Source organism: Chaetodon trifascialis, chromosome 18, assembly GCF_039877785.1.
Source record: "Chaetodon trifascialis isolate fChaTrf1 chromosome 18, fChaTrf1.hap1, whole genome shotgun sequence".
NCBI classification, from domain to species: domain Eukaryota; kingdom Metazoa; phylum Chordata; class Actinopteri; order Chaetodontiformes; family Chaetodontidae; genus Chaetodon; species Chaetodon trifascialis.
In genome coordinates, this window is record NC_092073.1 from 7,058,553 (window position 1) to 7,073,797 (window position 15,245).

Consider the following 15,245-nt stretch of genomic DNA (forward strand, 5'->3'; position numbering starts at 1 on the left):
GGTTGTTTAAAGACAGGGAATGAGATTAATGGGGAAGGGGAAACACTGGCATGAAGCAAAATTCATGTGAATTTCTCTGGAGTGGCGTGTGAGGGGGAACCCTCATGTCACGCAGCTGCTGGAAAATGAACAAGCCCTCCCTTAAATTCACTACCTTCCCTACACATTATCCACCCACGCTTGGCCCATAAACAGTTTTTCTGAAAAATATAGGCAACGGTGACCCATGCAATAAAGCCAAATTATCAGCTTGCTCTGGATACTGTAAGCAAAGTCTGGAACTTTCCAGGACTGCTTCTCTATCTACTGTCTGTACAGAAAAGTGAAGATGTGACTCAAACTTGAACAGATTGGTTAAGTCTCACTCAAAAACAGAAATGGAAGTTTACTCCGATTTAGCGTTACGTATCTCATGACGAACCTGATGGAGCTAAAAAATATCTCATCTCACCTGTGGCGTCTTCCTCTTCCTCTTTCACCACATTGTTGTCATCCACATCCTCCTCTTCATCCCCCTCATTTGCCTTTCTCGTATTGTCCTTCACCGGGACCACAGTGAAGTTGGTGGGCATTTTTACACCATGTGCTTCCTCTCAACGTCTCCTGTTAGTCACACTCTTATCTCTTTCTCCTTTCTCCTCCCTCTCTGCTCTGCTGCTCCTCTCTCTCACTCTCTCTCTCTACTCCTCCGTCCAACAGCTGCCTCTCGTCCTTCTTGCGCTCCTGCTCAGTTGTTTGTCTTTTCCTTCAGTGCCCTGCTGCACTTTCCAGGGCAGACGTCGGGACTTACTTCTGAGTTTTTGTTCCTATCGCTAGGATTCTGCTGTACACCCATGTGACCCTGACCTCCCACCCCCAAAACCCGCACTAACTATCCAAATAAGGAACAGCACAAGCGCCCCGCCCAATGGGGGCAGTACACACAAAGACAGGCACTTTCAGAAAACATGACATGCATTTGTGCTCATGAGTGTGTGAGAGTAGACATAAAGCTGTCTCTGAGCCTGAGGGCAGATCCTCTGGCCAGGAATGCTGTTCTCTGTCACACACAACAACAGACAGGAATGTCAGCCTTTGTTCAAAGAGAGGAGGAAATCCAGAGCTGCTCCACTGAGGAAAGTTTGCGCATGGACAAATACACACATATACATTTCCCCTCTTTCTGTGCACTGTTATTTGACCCTATGTGCACAGTCAGGAGTGGGCAGGGCTGATTTAAAGACATATACTGGCTGTCTAAACACACACCCCTGACGAGGGTTCGCACATGTGCATTCACATGCTAACACACACGTTCAACCTACAGAACGTGCGTCTCATTCAGCGGATTGTATGTCACTGTGAAAATACACTTAGAGATGGAGGATGAGGAACTGACGGAGGCATAATGTGAGAGGAGAGAGAATCAATTTAAGCATCAACTTCATGCTCTTATTTCTTCAGAGCAGTAATATCACCTGAGACTTATGGGACTGTTGATGTTGATGTTGCTCGTAATCAAATCCATCAGCGGACTTAATGGCTAATCCAAAAACAATGAGTCATTTTCCCGATGCATTGAAAGTGACAGGAGGCGTGAGATCTCATCCCAAGCAGCCAAGACCCCTGAGTGATGGGAAATGCTGGAAGCGGATGTGCTTGAGGAAAAAGCCACAGCAGTGATGACCACTTCTTTCACACTGCTGCAACCCTGGAGCTTCATTTGGCTGCTTAACATCTGGAGAGTCGCCCTCTCCTCCCTTCAGTTCCCCAACATGACGACACGAGAGATCAATACGGTCAGCGGAAGGGTGGGAGCCGCAGGAAAGAGGAAAGGGAGGAGGTGGAGCAGAAGGCAAGAGATTCAGAGACAGAGACGGGCAGGCAGAGTGACCAGAATAGGAGAAAGCATCGTCTCTTTTTCACCATTGCAGCTCATTTCTGGAGACTGAGCCGAAGAAAAATTCCATGCAGTACTGATGTGGTTAAGAGTTTCTAAATGTTTTGACTTTTATTCACTCCAGAGGTATCCAGGCCTTGACTACAATCATCTCGATGAAACCTTGACATATTTAGGCACTGGGTGGGTTAGATTACTATATTTCCCGTAAACAGGCTTTACCAAAAAAGATGATTTGTTTGAGGCAGCGATTATATAATCATTACATCATGTTTTCCGCCTCATAACAGTTTACATTTATACCTCTAGTGCAGGGTTTCAAGTCTTTACTGCAATTACAATACAATACCATGACAACCCGCTGATATACAAATACCAGCCTTTCAGTACATGTCCACAGAATTGAAATTTTAAGTGTGCTGTCACCTCAATTTAAACATTTCACCCGTCCACTGTTTGGTTGCCAGCGTTCTGTTTTCCTCTATACTGCTTCTGTACTGTCGGGAACCATAGCGCTCCACACAGACTGTCAGATATCCAAGCCGGTATTTCACAAATACTTTGTCTAGACATCCTGCTATGGAATTGGGAGGTCAAGTTTCAATAAAACATAATTCCAGTAAGTGGGTGTGGTTGCAGATATGGGACTGGCTCCAGGCAACATGCAGATCTAGTGCTTTGTGAATAAGGCCGGTCGCTAATAGAGCAGTTAGCGTCCCTACAATCACAGAGAATATCTTAGGTGAGGGGATGACATTAATAACAGTGATTTGATAACTCCATCGACACAGAGTATTTCAGTGCTATTAGGGTAACAAAGAGAGCACTTATCTACTCCCTGACCAGTATATGAACAGTGATGTAACTGACATCCGCTGATTAAGACGCCAGACCGTCAGACTGCTTCTCAGGGACAGTCAGTGCATCCAGGCCAGGAGGACAATGGCCCTTTTATGAGAGGGTTTGCAACCCTGCACAGTGGAGAGTGAAAACTAGGCTAGAATGATGTGACATAAGCCGTTCTCAGCAGAAAAACTATTTTGCAGCATGTCACGTTTGATGGACTATCTCACCGCCAAAGCATGAGAGAAAAACACAGGAACACAAGGGGAGTTATTACATAACCTGTCTATTACATAGACTCAGCTGTTACTCCAAAGGAATCATGGGAAGAGAAGACAATCAAATGATAAAATAGTAAAAAGAGACTAAAAACCAGTCTTTACAGCAGAATCCCTCTCTCTCTACTGTATAGCAGAACATGTGCTCACCCAGCAGTTACTTGGCTTACAGTCACTGGCGTCTGACAGTACTGGGGATTTCTCTCTGCTTCCTGTGACGGGATATAACTCACTGAGGACTTATTCCTCATTGGAAACAGTAAAGGCATATATATCTATATATCAACTCGGAATTTCCCCTCCGTGCTAATGGAAAATTGAAAAAACATATTTTCTTCAGTGTGTATTATGTCAGTGTTTCGAATGCTGCTTTCAGCACATACTATATACACACACTTAGATTCCAAACTGAGGCTCTTCACAAAGAATGAAACAATGGTGCTGCATGCATAGCACTTTTCAAAACCATGCTGTTTTAATGTAAGATTTATTCTATGGCAGAAAAAGTGACTGTGACTTGCAGTTCCTTATTAATTAATGAATAAATTAAGCACAAAAGATGAGATGCTGTGCATCATAATCTGTCAAAGTGCAAATTCTGTGTGGGGGGACAAGGCATACAGATTGATGTATATACTGTAAAGTCTATGGTTTGGTCCACTGGTCCACAGGCAGTGATGAATTTGTCAGCACTGAAAATAACAATAGTTCCATTGAGCTGAACTTTTTCTCAACAGGCTCAGATTTCTAACCCCAAAGTAGATTTATTGATTGATTGTACAAGGGAAGATGGGAGGAGACTGGATTTGCAACAGATACGCCAAGTACAGGCCAAGGACACAAATCAGGGCATGGAGGGGTGCCCAGCCACAGACACAAAATGGAGATCATTCCACCACCTTGCAAGTATCTCACTGGTATTCTCTTTAATGAGCTCACATCTAACTCTACATTGCATTTATTGCTCTTTTTCTCTGTCTTGGGTTTAATTCCCTATGATACATTACACAAGAGATGCTTTTGGCCCAAACATGGAAAAAGGAATTTCAATATATAATATAACTGGCTGTCTGAAAACACAACACATGGTCAATATGTAAACAAAAAGGAAACCTATAATGTCATTTGTTTTACTACAGAATTGATTGACAGGTCCTTTAATATGAACATACAAGAAAACAACAATCTAAACCACTAATGTGTTTCATTGCTGTCAAAGACTGTGTTACTTTATTAAACACATAAGTAAAACAGCCCATATTATTATTATTATTATTATTATTACCATATTATTGATATTGATTCAAAAATAAAAACTGGATAAGTCTTCAAAAAGAAGCACACATTGTTTTGGAAGAGTAGGTCAAAGTAAAAGTTGAAACCGTCTGACAGCAGCCAGGTAGATGGGTGATATCACATATGACTGCTCAAGAGCTGTTAGTGCTACACAAAATCCACAGCAGCAACAGATAGCACCCTCTGGAGGGGGCAGGAGGAAGTACAACTATCCTGTGAGGATATAGAGAATACAGAATGATGCTGTGCAAAGCTGTTTTACACAGCTACAAAAAAGCATAAATCTAATAGAAATCATGGTGGTGAACAAGCTAGAGTATCATCTCTTGACCGTGTCACGGGAGTCTGGGTCATGGTCTTAGTCACATGGTATCTTCCCTTCTCTATGTTACTTCCTCCTGCTCTTAAAACTGCACTGCAAGAGGGCAAAGGAAAACCCCTGATATACTGCACAGTACTACACTGTAAACTGCAGTAGTTCAGTAACATCACCTCTTAAATCCAGTGCAAACGCAGCAATGCAGCATCTCACTGGAACCATGTTTCTTCTCGTGACTTGATAAATGCAAAAGCAATATTCTGCAGTGTTTTAACTCAGGATTCCTGAGTCATCTGAACCTCTCTTTTCCCAAGAGGCCATTTGGAGTTAGAGTACCACTGGTCTGAGTGATGTTGTGCGTTTACACAATCCATCTGAAAGTAACACACAGAATGTGTACATTCACATTACACAGTTGTTGCTTTCAGCACACAGCAGGTAGCTGAAGACCGATGACGCTCTGTTGCCCCCACTTGCTCACATCGGGAAATGCACCAGTTACATCACCATCATGACAATATTTGGAGAAACTACTTGTTCTGTAATTTGTGCACATCTGGACCAACAGGCTGAGATAAAATCAGCCAAGCAGGACCAATCAAAAACGGCGAGCGGCATTAACAGTAATCGGTGTAATCAGGTGTAAACTGGCATATGGAAAGGTCATTTTTTTTACAAGCACTGACTCAAGAGAAACGAAGGGGAAACGTTGCCAGTCATCATATTCAGTCAGACTTTCCTAATGTCTGACTGTGAAACGGTGACTGAACCTTTTAAAGTTCCCTTCTGAAACATTTCCATGACTTCTGTTTATTGGTCTGTAAAGGAGACCTTAGCGGGGTGTTGAACGTGAAACAAGACTCTATGGAAAAATCCCACCGGTCACAATCACCTATTCAAAGTCAAGGTAAACCACTATAAGTGATCTAAGCAAAGGTAAACACCTCTCTCTGCATGGTTTGAGGCAACATGGAGTCGTTAATGACTTCACTGCACACATGGACAGCCACACCTCAACCATCTCAGGTAACAGCACGCTTGCATCGCAGGCATCCACTAAACACTGTATTTGACACAAGCAGCTCAGGTGACACATTCTTCTCTCTTGAAGATGAAGGCCTTTCCTCTTTATATTTCTATTGAACTTTTTTTCTAGAAATGATGCATCATCTGTAATCAGGGCTAATCTCAGGTCCAGTTTCCATTTCCACTTCAGTGCAACTTTCAAATATCTTAGTGTTTACATTATGGATGGACTGTAGTACACAGTATGATCATCATCATAAATGAACTGTGGGGTCACACATATGCATGGTCACGCCTCTGCCTGCTCCACCACCGCAGAGGCCTGGAAATAACAAGAAGGGCAAAGAAGAGGCGCAATTTCACCAATTGTTTCACACGGGCATCGTTCCAACAGTACCAGTGCAGCTGCCGTTATGGGCAACCATTACCCACAGCTGTGGCTATTTATAGCTCCTATACAAATAATTCATCACATGTACCTGTGAGCCACAATTGGCGGTCATGTCTCAATCATCATTATCAAAAGTCAAAAAGATGATCAATGTTTAATCAGTGCTGCTTATATTGGCACAGGCTTTGCAAAGTGCTTCACAATTAGCGATAAAGTGAAAAGGGCATTAAGTAATTGATTGAAATTAGGTCTATTTTTTTTGGAGATTGCAAAGAGTAATAACTCAATCGGTGAAACAGGCAAATAACCTGAAGAAACAATCTTTCATTATACGCAAACAACCGCATGGACATCGCAATCTAAACTAAATAATCAAGTGGGTCTTCATTTTCAAGTACTTCGATGAACACACATAATTGTGTGCTGATATTTACAGGAACATTGAAGACAGCTTGAAAATTAAGTCAGGCATACTTTGGAAATCTGTTGCCAGGTCTTGTCTTTTCTCTCTCTTGATAGCTGGACAGTAACATCAGCCGGTGAGCAAGTTTAGCAAAAACAGAAGCTGACTCAAGTGTTTTGTCAGCTCAGTTCCTTCTTGAGAAGACAGTGTAAGCCATGAGAGACGCTGGAAATGACTGAAGCTCCTGCTGTATCGGTTTCATCTCTGGCCTTTGACTGCGCTGCAGTCATTTAGGCTGCTGGTGACGGGGTGGGGTTAAGAAGGTTAGCCGTAGGTTCCTCATTCTGAACAAGCAGCAGAACATGATACTCAAATGTCTCCCTACACATTTCTGACATCTGATATCCACCCACGCCACTACCAAGCAGCTCTTACTGTACCAAGCGTTTTCTCTCTGACAGGTGGACACAATAATCCGAACACCTAAACATTATTAATGCTTATTTTTGTTGGGACAGTAACAGAAAAGGTGTTGATTTAACTCTAACTGACAAAGTGGTGAACCTCACTCCATCCATCCATCCATCCATCCATCCATCCATCATAACCTGTTCCTAACAGGTGCTTCTGGAGCATTCCACAACTTCCCCAGTCTTTTGTTGCTCCTGTCCCAAAAATCAATGAAGCTGATGAGGTAAAATATTATATTGTCTTTGTACTGTTTTCAATGGAGTATGTGTCAAAAGATTTCTTTGCCAGCTCCTCATGTCGTTTCAAGAGGTACATTTTGCTCTCCACGTGCCTCATTTGGCTTTATTTCATCCAACAACAGCATTAACTGCACTAGCAAAGGCCAAAATGACTCAAAGTAAATGCCTTACTTAGCCTCACACATTCTGCTGACCAAGAACTGGAAAACCCCATGACTACCAACACCAAATGTAGAGAACTTCCAGAGTCAAACATGTTCTGTGGTTTTTCCCACAACGTCTGCTCAATGTCTGGTTAGCGGTTTTCAGCTGCTGGAAAATTGTTTCCGTTATCAATGTGACTGCATGCATTGTGTGTCTGCAATAAACACCAGTGGCACTTTTATGTGCACAGCATAAGAAGAGATAAGAACCGGATTTCAGGTTGACTACAGTTGTGTTTTCATATCCAGTAAATCCGGTGCATTGATTAGCATTAGAGATTGCGTGCAATAATACTATTTAGGGATGTCCCAATGCAGTTTTTTTGCTCTGATCCTAGCTCTTTAATATTGGTCACCTGCCAATACTGAGTCCCATCCAATAAATATATTTACTTAAACGTTGAGTAACTATGTATCTGACACATTGCAAGAACAGCTGCAGCCACTTAATCCAAATATTTACGGCCTTGGTTCAAAACTACTGCATACTTTGAAACTATATACTATTTACTAGGAGCAATAACATATTTATGGACGTTTTTTGCCAGCCTCTGTGTTTGAATTCAAAGTCACTAACCAGTGTGCCCAGATCATCTGTCACACTGGCAATATATTATACTGTAAAATGACCCACTTAAGTATGTATCTTGGTCACAAATCTTGAAAAAAATCTAAATTGTCTGTATCAAAACTGTTGCTTATGTTTCATACATACTATGTCAATATATCATTATCAGATCTTTTAAACTCCCAAACACAGAAACCAGTCTGGGCCTTACAACTCCAGGTCGGACTACATTTCAAGCTTGCCGCTGAACATTTCCACATGGCTGCCATAACATAAAACTCTGGACTGTGCTTGCATGCCATCCATATCTTGTTGACAGCTGTAGCATTGTGTCAAACCCAGTTTCTGCCAGCAAAGGGACAAAGGAAGCAGAGACGGCACAGTAAAGCTCTGAATAAGACCACCCCCCCAGATCTCAGATCATCATATTCTGTATTTACAAGCTGTATAGTGTGTCATGACTTCACAAGGACAACGTGGGTTATTTTTAAAGGTACTGATAGCTACGCAAAACAGTCACTGAAGAGCCACTACAGGAGCTGGCAACATGGACACAGTTTTGGAATTCTTTCAGTGATATGTGGAATGTGAATGTAATATTCATATGCTTAAATTGTCAAAGGAAAAGAACCAGTAAATGAGTTAATACAGGTGCATACAACGGAAGACGTTCAACTGCTCATGTGGATAACGCAGGATTATGTTGTGACTATGATGATGTAAGAATCATAAAACAAGAAAGATGTGTCCCTAATATGCCTTCAGGTCAGGATTGAGTAGAGGTGTATTTACAGCTGAAATTGACACTGACACTGAGCTGACTGTCACGTTTTTGCCCAAGGTCAGAGAGGTCAAACGTGTATTGTCATGATGTAAGTATACTGTTAAACTGGTATTGATGGTTGTGACACCACTGCTGACCTTCAAAAACAAGTGACAAACTAAAAGGCTAAACCATATCCGTGCGCATTTCCCACGAGACAACCCTTCAGTCTCTCCGGTGAGAGACACTCCCCTTCTCCTGAGTGTTGCGTGTAAATAAGGAGCAACTGGGACAAACATCCCACACAGGACCGGCAGGGGAGGCGGCGGACTGGGAGGCCACACAGGAGCAGGAGCAGATATAGTGGACGCCAGGGCCCAGTTGGTGTCCATGTGCTGACTGCTGGGCTCCAAATAAAGCAGAGGGCAGCACATGATAGCCCAAGGTGCATGCCTCTTTAAACATGAATGCACACGCATGCATGCAAACATAATGCTGTGTGGTGAGCTCATTCTGAAGACTCATACTCATTTACTAACCCTAACCCATTCATAATGGCCCCACAACAGTATCTGTACTGTATTTATCATGTAACTTCGTGCTCCACCTGAAAAATAGCCCTTTTCTCTAAAGTGTCCTTCGCATGCAACAGTTTTCTGTTTTCGAAGTACATCCAGAGGCAAAGTGTAGGAAAAACTAAGCAAACATCACAGACATTCAAACACACACACGCATGCTGTATAAACATCAAGAGACCTGCAGACCTTGACGCAGCCTTTCTATTAAAAATCTCTAAACTCAGGCTAAAATAACCTCTCTGGCATCATCAGGGTTGTCTTCTCAGCCACAGAGAAGATTATTCAACAGTTGAGTTGCGCTGCACATGATGACTGAACTGATTCTAATAGGTGCAAATCAATAAAAGGTTGTGGCATCCAAAGACAGATTTTAAACAGCTGCCTGACTCTGCTCCTACATATATGCATCTCTTTCTCTAAATCTCCACAAAGAGTCTCTCCACCCAAACAGAGAAAATCGCAACATCACTGCAATAGCACTGAGCAGAGGAAGCATGTGTTACTGCAAAGAGCCTCAGTTGCAACAGGTAGCATGAGAATGAAGCCTTCTGTTCAGCAACAAGCCTCGACAATGTTTCCCTACGCCAAAGATCTGTGAACTGTCAGAGAGACAGAGGGACCATGTGTACTGTCGCATCAAGCTTACATCTGACACCTTTTGGAGACCCTCATCCCTGTAGAAACTCATCTGTCTTTCACCTCCTGCTTAATCTCTCATAAATCCAAATGTAATCTTAGTCAGCCTGCGTATCAGAGGCAAGCAGGAGGGTACATCTTTGCTTCACGCAGGCTGAACAAGGAACAGGCAAAAAGCACATTTCTAGATCGCCTGAGAGCCTTCAGGGCATGCCAGCGAAACAAACAGCTACTATCACTCAGCCAGCAGTATCTTCTATAATTTCCACTTCCTCTTTACAATGTCTGTTACTTCATCTCCACTTAAACATTTCTTTTGCAATCTCAGTGAGAAAAATAAGGCAATTTCACAGTTCAGATCTCATTTGAAATACATTAATATTGTGTTTGATCACATAACGCATTCTAAAGTCCTGATGGAGCCTCAACCCCAACACCCCTGTAGCCACTACGAAAAACAAAAATCTGAACACACAGTCGAAAAGTAAACTGTTTATCAGTGACCTTCTTTCTGTGTGTTTTAGAAAACTGGCAACAAGCAGCGTGCTTTATCCAGAACCTTTAGCGACTTGTCATGATCAGAAAGTGAAAGAACGACGGCGAGCCTGCGGGTACACAGACGCTGCTCTGTGTTACTAAATACACTAATAGGTGGAGTCTCTGTAATGGAAAATGCCTGGCCATCCATTATCTAAAAATGGTCTAGACTCATTATCTGCTACGGTTATCAACTTCATCATCCTGGAATTTAATTTAGCGGGAGCATCCAGTAGCCTATCAGTAAACAGATTACAGCAAATCAAGCAGGTATCCCCCGCTGTCAGCCATATATTGATTGCAATACAAAGACTGCAACAGAGGAAGGAAATGAGGAAATGGTTTTCGACTTGCTTGTCCTGGACTTCAAAGGATCAATACATAATTATAAGATTTGGTCTTCTAATCATTTATTGTTTAGTTTATGAAATGTCAAAAAAAAGAACTAAATACCAATTTTCAACAGTCAAAACCACAAAAATATTAAATTTACTGTGAAATAAAACAGATGAAACGAGCAATTCTCATCCTTTGAGGAGGACATGCATGGACAACTCCTCAATAGTTAGGTTGGGTCAAACAGAGGGGACACATGTCCCCCAGGGATGATTTAATAACTTTGTGTATCCTAACAGTGAATTCTAATCATATGACAATGACGCACTCTCTCATTGTGCCACCACCCAGCTGAGTGTGTGTCCTCAGAGGGGGTCCAATCGTCTTCAGAATCATGCACAGAATGCTCGGGAGACAATATATAATCTGTCCTTGTGCAGCTGACAGTGAATGCAGGGCAAAGGCTGTGACACTGCAAACACACACGAATGGGTGCACGTGCACACCAATCTTCATAGTAGGAATTTAATCTGATTTAGGATGAAATTCAACTGATGCATTAAAACGGAGTATACAGGTAGCAAGCTGTCCTTATAATAGAGGAGGAAATGATGTGGAGGGCAGTTTCATGGCTCTGCAGCTCTAAATCAAGTACAGATGAAAATACACGGACTGCATTTTTATATATTTATATTTATATACAGACCAGCAGTGTCTGAATAATTGAAATCCACAATCATAAGCCATGGAGTTCAGATATCAAAGCACCTTTTTACACAATCACAAGCAGCACTGACTTATAACCTTTATTTTATCTAATCTCGTCAAATATTGTTCCATGTCAACACAAAAGAAATGGAACACGTTAGTACTCATACCATTTCTTTCCTCTAATCACCATCAGTCGCTGCATTTGGGCCAGAAGAGGACTTGGTACCTGCCTGGCAGCTCGTAATGGCCCGAGGCCAGCAGACATTTTCTGATGGACCTAACATAACACCCTGCGTCAAAGCAACACTCTTCTCTTTGTCCCCGTGTTTCCTCACCGGTACCACAATAATCACCAGTGCAGCCTTTCCAACATTTTCATCCACATTTGATCAGTCAGTAGCAGAAGTGGAAAGTACTGACCCACACTCATTCACAAGAAACCACAAATAGTGACCCATTTTAGCTGCTCGGCACAGTCTAACCAATCAATACACACCACAGAGACGAAAACATCTAGCATGCTCCCTGGCCCAGTGAGCCAGCTGATCACTCCAGCAACCCTCACCTGTTGCTATAGAGGCACCTTGTTTGTGAGCTCAAGAATAAATACTGCAGCCAAATGATGGTTGAGCTGGAGGACATATTCAATATGAGAAATCAGTCACGTTAAGCCTGCAGTGGATTTTCAAAGGAAAACACACAAATATCAGGTCAGAAAGTTCAATCTTCCTTTAGTCATAAAAGCCCATGGGGAGCTAATAGACACACCTTACTGTCCTCAAGGATCACTGTAGTGCTTAGTAATGAGCCTACCTCAAGGCTTATTTTGTGATCTCTATTGTTGTCACTGAAACTGGGTACTCTCTTTTTTCAAAAGGTACAAGTGCCAAATCCCAGTCCCATCACCTGTGCTTTAATGATAACAGAATAAACTGCAGTTCATTTAAGTTAGAGAGGGGGGAATGTGCAGGAGGTCCAAAAACAGTTAGCTTATTAAGGCGTCTTCACTGAGATGAAACAAAATATGCACATTTGTTCACTTTTATCGAAAGTTTAAAAAAGCAAAATCTTCCAGAGCATTCAAAATATGACCCGTCAGTCTGCTGAGTGGACAGTTTGCTGACAAATGACAATGTCACATCACAATAACTTCACCAAACAGCAGTGTGGAAAACTTTTCGCGACTCTTTTAAACATAGTGTGTGTGTAACATTACTCTCTCGCAGCCCGGCTTCATTAGCCGAACATTACACACCGACAGGAGCGCAGACAAGGTGAAATGCGACGGCTAACGTTAACGTTAATCCTCTAATAGAGAGATGAGATAAGAAGTGGGACAAGGAGTTTGGAGGGGGCAGCTGTCTCTTACCGTATTTGTTGGGCTCCCTGTTGTACTCCAGGATAGGCACCACAGCGTTGGGGTCCTGCGGCTCGAACACGGAGTCCTCCCCCGCCTCCTTTTCCTCTTCTGTTCCTCCGGCGCTGCTGCAGCTGCCGCCGGCGTCCGGGGTCGGGTCAGCGACAACCGCGTCCAAGTGCTCCCCTTCCCCGGCGACCCCAACTCCTCCGTCAACCGGGACTACCACAAATCTTTCGCTCATGTCCCCCCTTCTTCTCCTCCACTTGTGGCACTTTTACTGGAGGAAAAAGACACCGTCCAGCTTACCTCTGCGGTTCACGCGCGAGGAGGGCGAACACACAGGACAGTGTACAGAGGGACGCACGCTCACGGGCTGATCAGAGGATTGATTACAGTACAGATGTGCCCGCCCTAGGCCTTCGCTCATTGGTTTACAGAGCCAATGAGCGCCGTCAATCACCGCCATGAGCAAATCAGAGTGGTTGAAATGTGCTAATTGTGGAATAAGCGAGTACTAAAATTTGCATCAATTTAATAATACCCCCCCACACACACACAATTCAAACTCTGTGATTTATGACAACGTATATGTGCAATACATTCATTGTTGCTTTATTCCTTTAAAAGTGAGGAAGTCCGGCCTGCAAAACAATGCAGCTTAGCAGAAAGTGCATACAGTACCTTGCTGTCACAGTGGAGCACATGCACTGGCATGTCAAACTCATTACAAGCTTCTTTACTGGTCTCAAAATGACGAGGCAATTAACACTCACCCTGCACATCCTCCACTATCAATAGCCTGCCTCAATAAATCATTCTAATTTAAAAAGCAGTGATGGTTTAATCATTTGCCAACACCTCGCCATAATAACTTTGGTATGTTACAGCTTGGAATAAATGGTTTGTCAATACCTCAGTATGGCATGACCTCTAATGTGTCCCGGCAGTTTTTGATCCATAGCCCACAGTTACTGATCTCAAAACTCCAAAATTTGAGCTTTTTCAGTTTGACACACTTGAAAGTACAGTTTCCAAGAATGCACAGAGCAACAGCACACAGTATCTCCTGTATTCAAGCTTTTCCTGTCATCACAACATCTGCTTTGAAGTGTCTTTCTCTATTGGTGTCAAAAACACATGATGATCTGGTGGTGGAAATCCCAGCTCAAGATCACCACCCCAAATGAAAGAACTGTTCCTTGGGCATCTGTTCACCAATTTCAAGGGGAATCTGTTCAGAAGTCACTGTGACAGACAAACAAAGAGGCTTGAAAATGAAGTCCTTTCACAGAGGTTAGATAAGCAGCAGCTTTGTAAACAGCAACAGGTTGCTTCCTTGAACACACCATAAAAAATAGCTCATGATGCATGGAAATCTCAGGTCAGAGGTCACACTGAGGCCTGTGGTGGTTGTGCTCCCTGTGAGACTCACCCTTACCAGTGGATTCAAGGTAAAATACAGACAGCGTAAAGCCTTCTGGCTCTTTAGACATCACGACTGTTGTTTTTATGAGATAAAACAACATCCCAGGCAAATGTAACCCACACATTAGTGCCACACAACGACCGAGTCAGAAGGTGACAGACGAGGGGCCCATGATTTCGTTATCCATGTGTGGATGTAGGTGACACATACCAGCTATCTAGTCATATAGTTTCATATTAAAAAATATACATATTTGGAATTCATTCATTCAATACAGCGGATAAACAATGTATTTCTTAATCATGTACAGTTTATCATTGCCAAGGGCTTCAACACTCAGTTTCTAAAGCCATATGCTCTCACTAATAGACTCTGGCCCCTTCATTTCCCATTCAAGCATCTCAGCTTGCACAGAAAGCTTGTCAAATAGTCTGCCATTTACTTTTCAGCCATCCAAAACTCCTGAGGAGAGAATATTTTGGATGAACTCCAGGAGACCACTCAGACAGTAATTGCCTGGCATTGCGTGGACATCTAAAATAGACAGCTGGCGGGACAGTTGGATGACCGAGGGGTCAGGGGGGTGGGCGGGTTGGGGGCAAGTGGAGGGGTGGCTGTGTTAAAGTCAGTTCAGTTTAGCTGCTGATTAAAATGACAGGCGAGCCACCAGAACGTGCCTTACAGCACAAAGTTCACTTTACAAGCGCCATTGCAGACAAAGGCATTTTGTTTATGCGTATCATGTTCCTTTACACGTCTTTGTGGAGATGCTCTTGTCTTTTCTTTTTTCAGTCTGACTGGATGAATGCATGAAGGGCGGATCCAGCACACCCAGGACGTGAGACAAAAATACAGAGCTGACAAAGTAACTTGTAATCCCCCATGTCCATGTTGTTTTACTCATCCAGAGCTCAACTCATCACCTCAGTTCAGACAGACTGGACAAAATGAAGTGCAGATTACTTTTTAAGCTGGGTGTCAG

The 15,245-nt window shown here is 42.9% G+C and overlaps 1 protein-coding gene across 6 annotated transcripts in view; it reads right to left on the reverse strand.

Annotated features, from left to right (window-relative positions):
• slc12a7b (solute carrier family 12 member 7b) overlaps positions 1–13,178 on the reverse strand; it is a 53,507-nt gene extending 40,329 nt beyond the window's left edge. For 4 of the 6 annotated variants that reach the window (XM_070985634.1, XM_070985633.1, XM_070985631.1 and 1 more), the window contains exon 1: positions 12,847–13,178. In XM_070985634.1, coding sequence (XP_070841735.1) covers positions 12,847–13,078 — 232 coding nt within the window. In that variant the 5' untranslated portion in view covers positions 13,079–13,178. Of the gene's footprint in view, positions 1–451; positions 817–12,846 lie in introns of those variants that run through there. The other 2 variants (XM_070985636.1, XM_070985632.1) reach the window with 1 other exon arrangement.
• Positions 13,179–15,245: the final 2,067 nt, after the last annotated feature.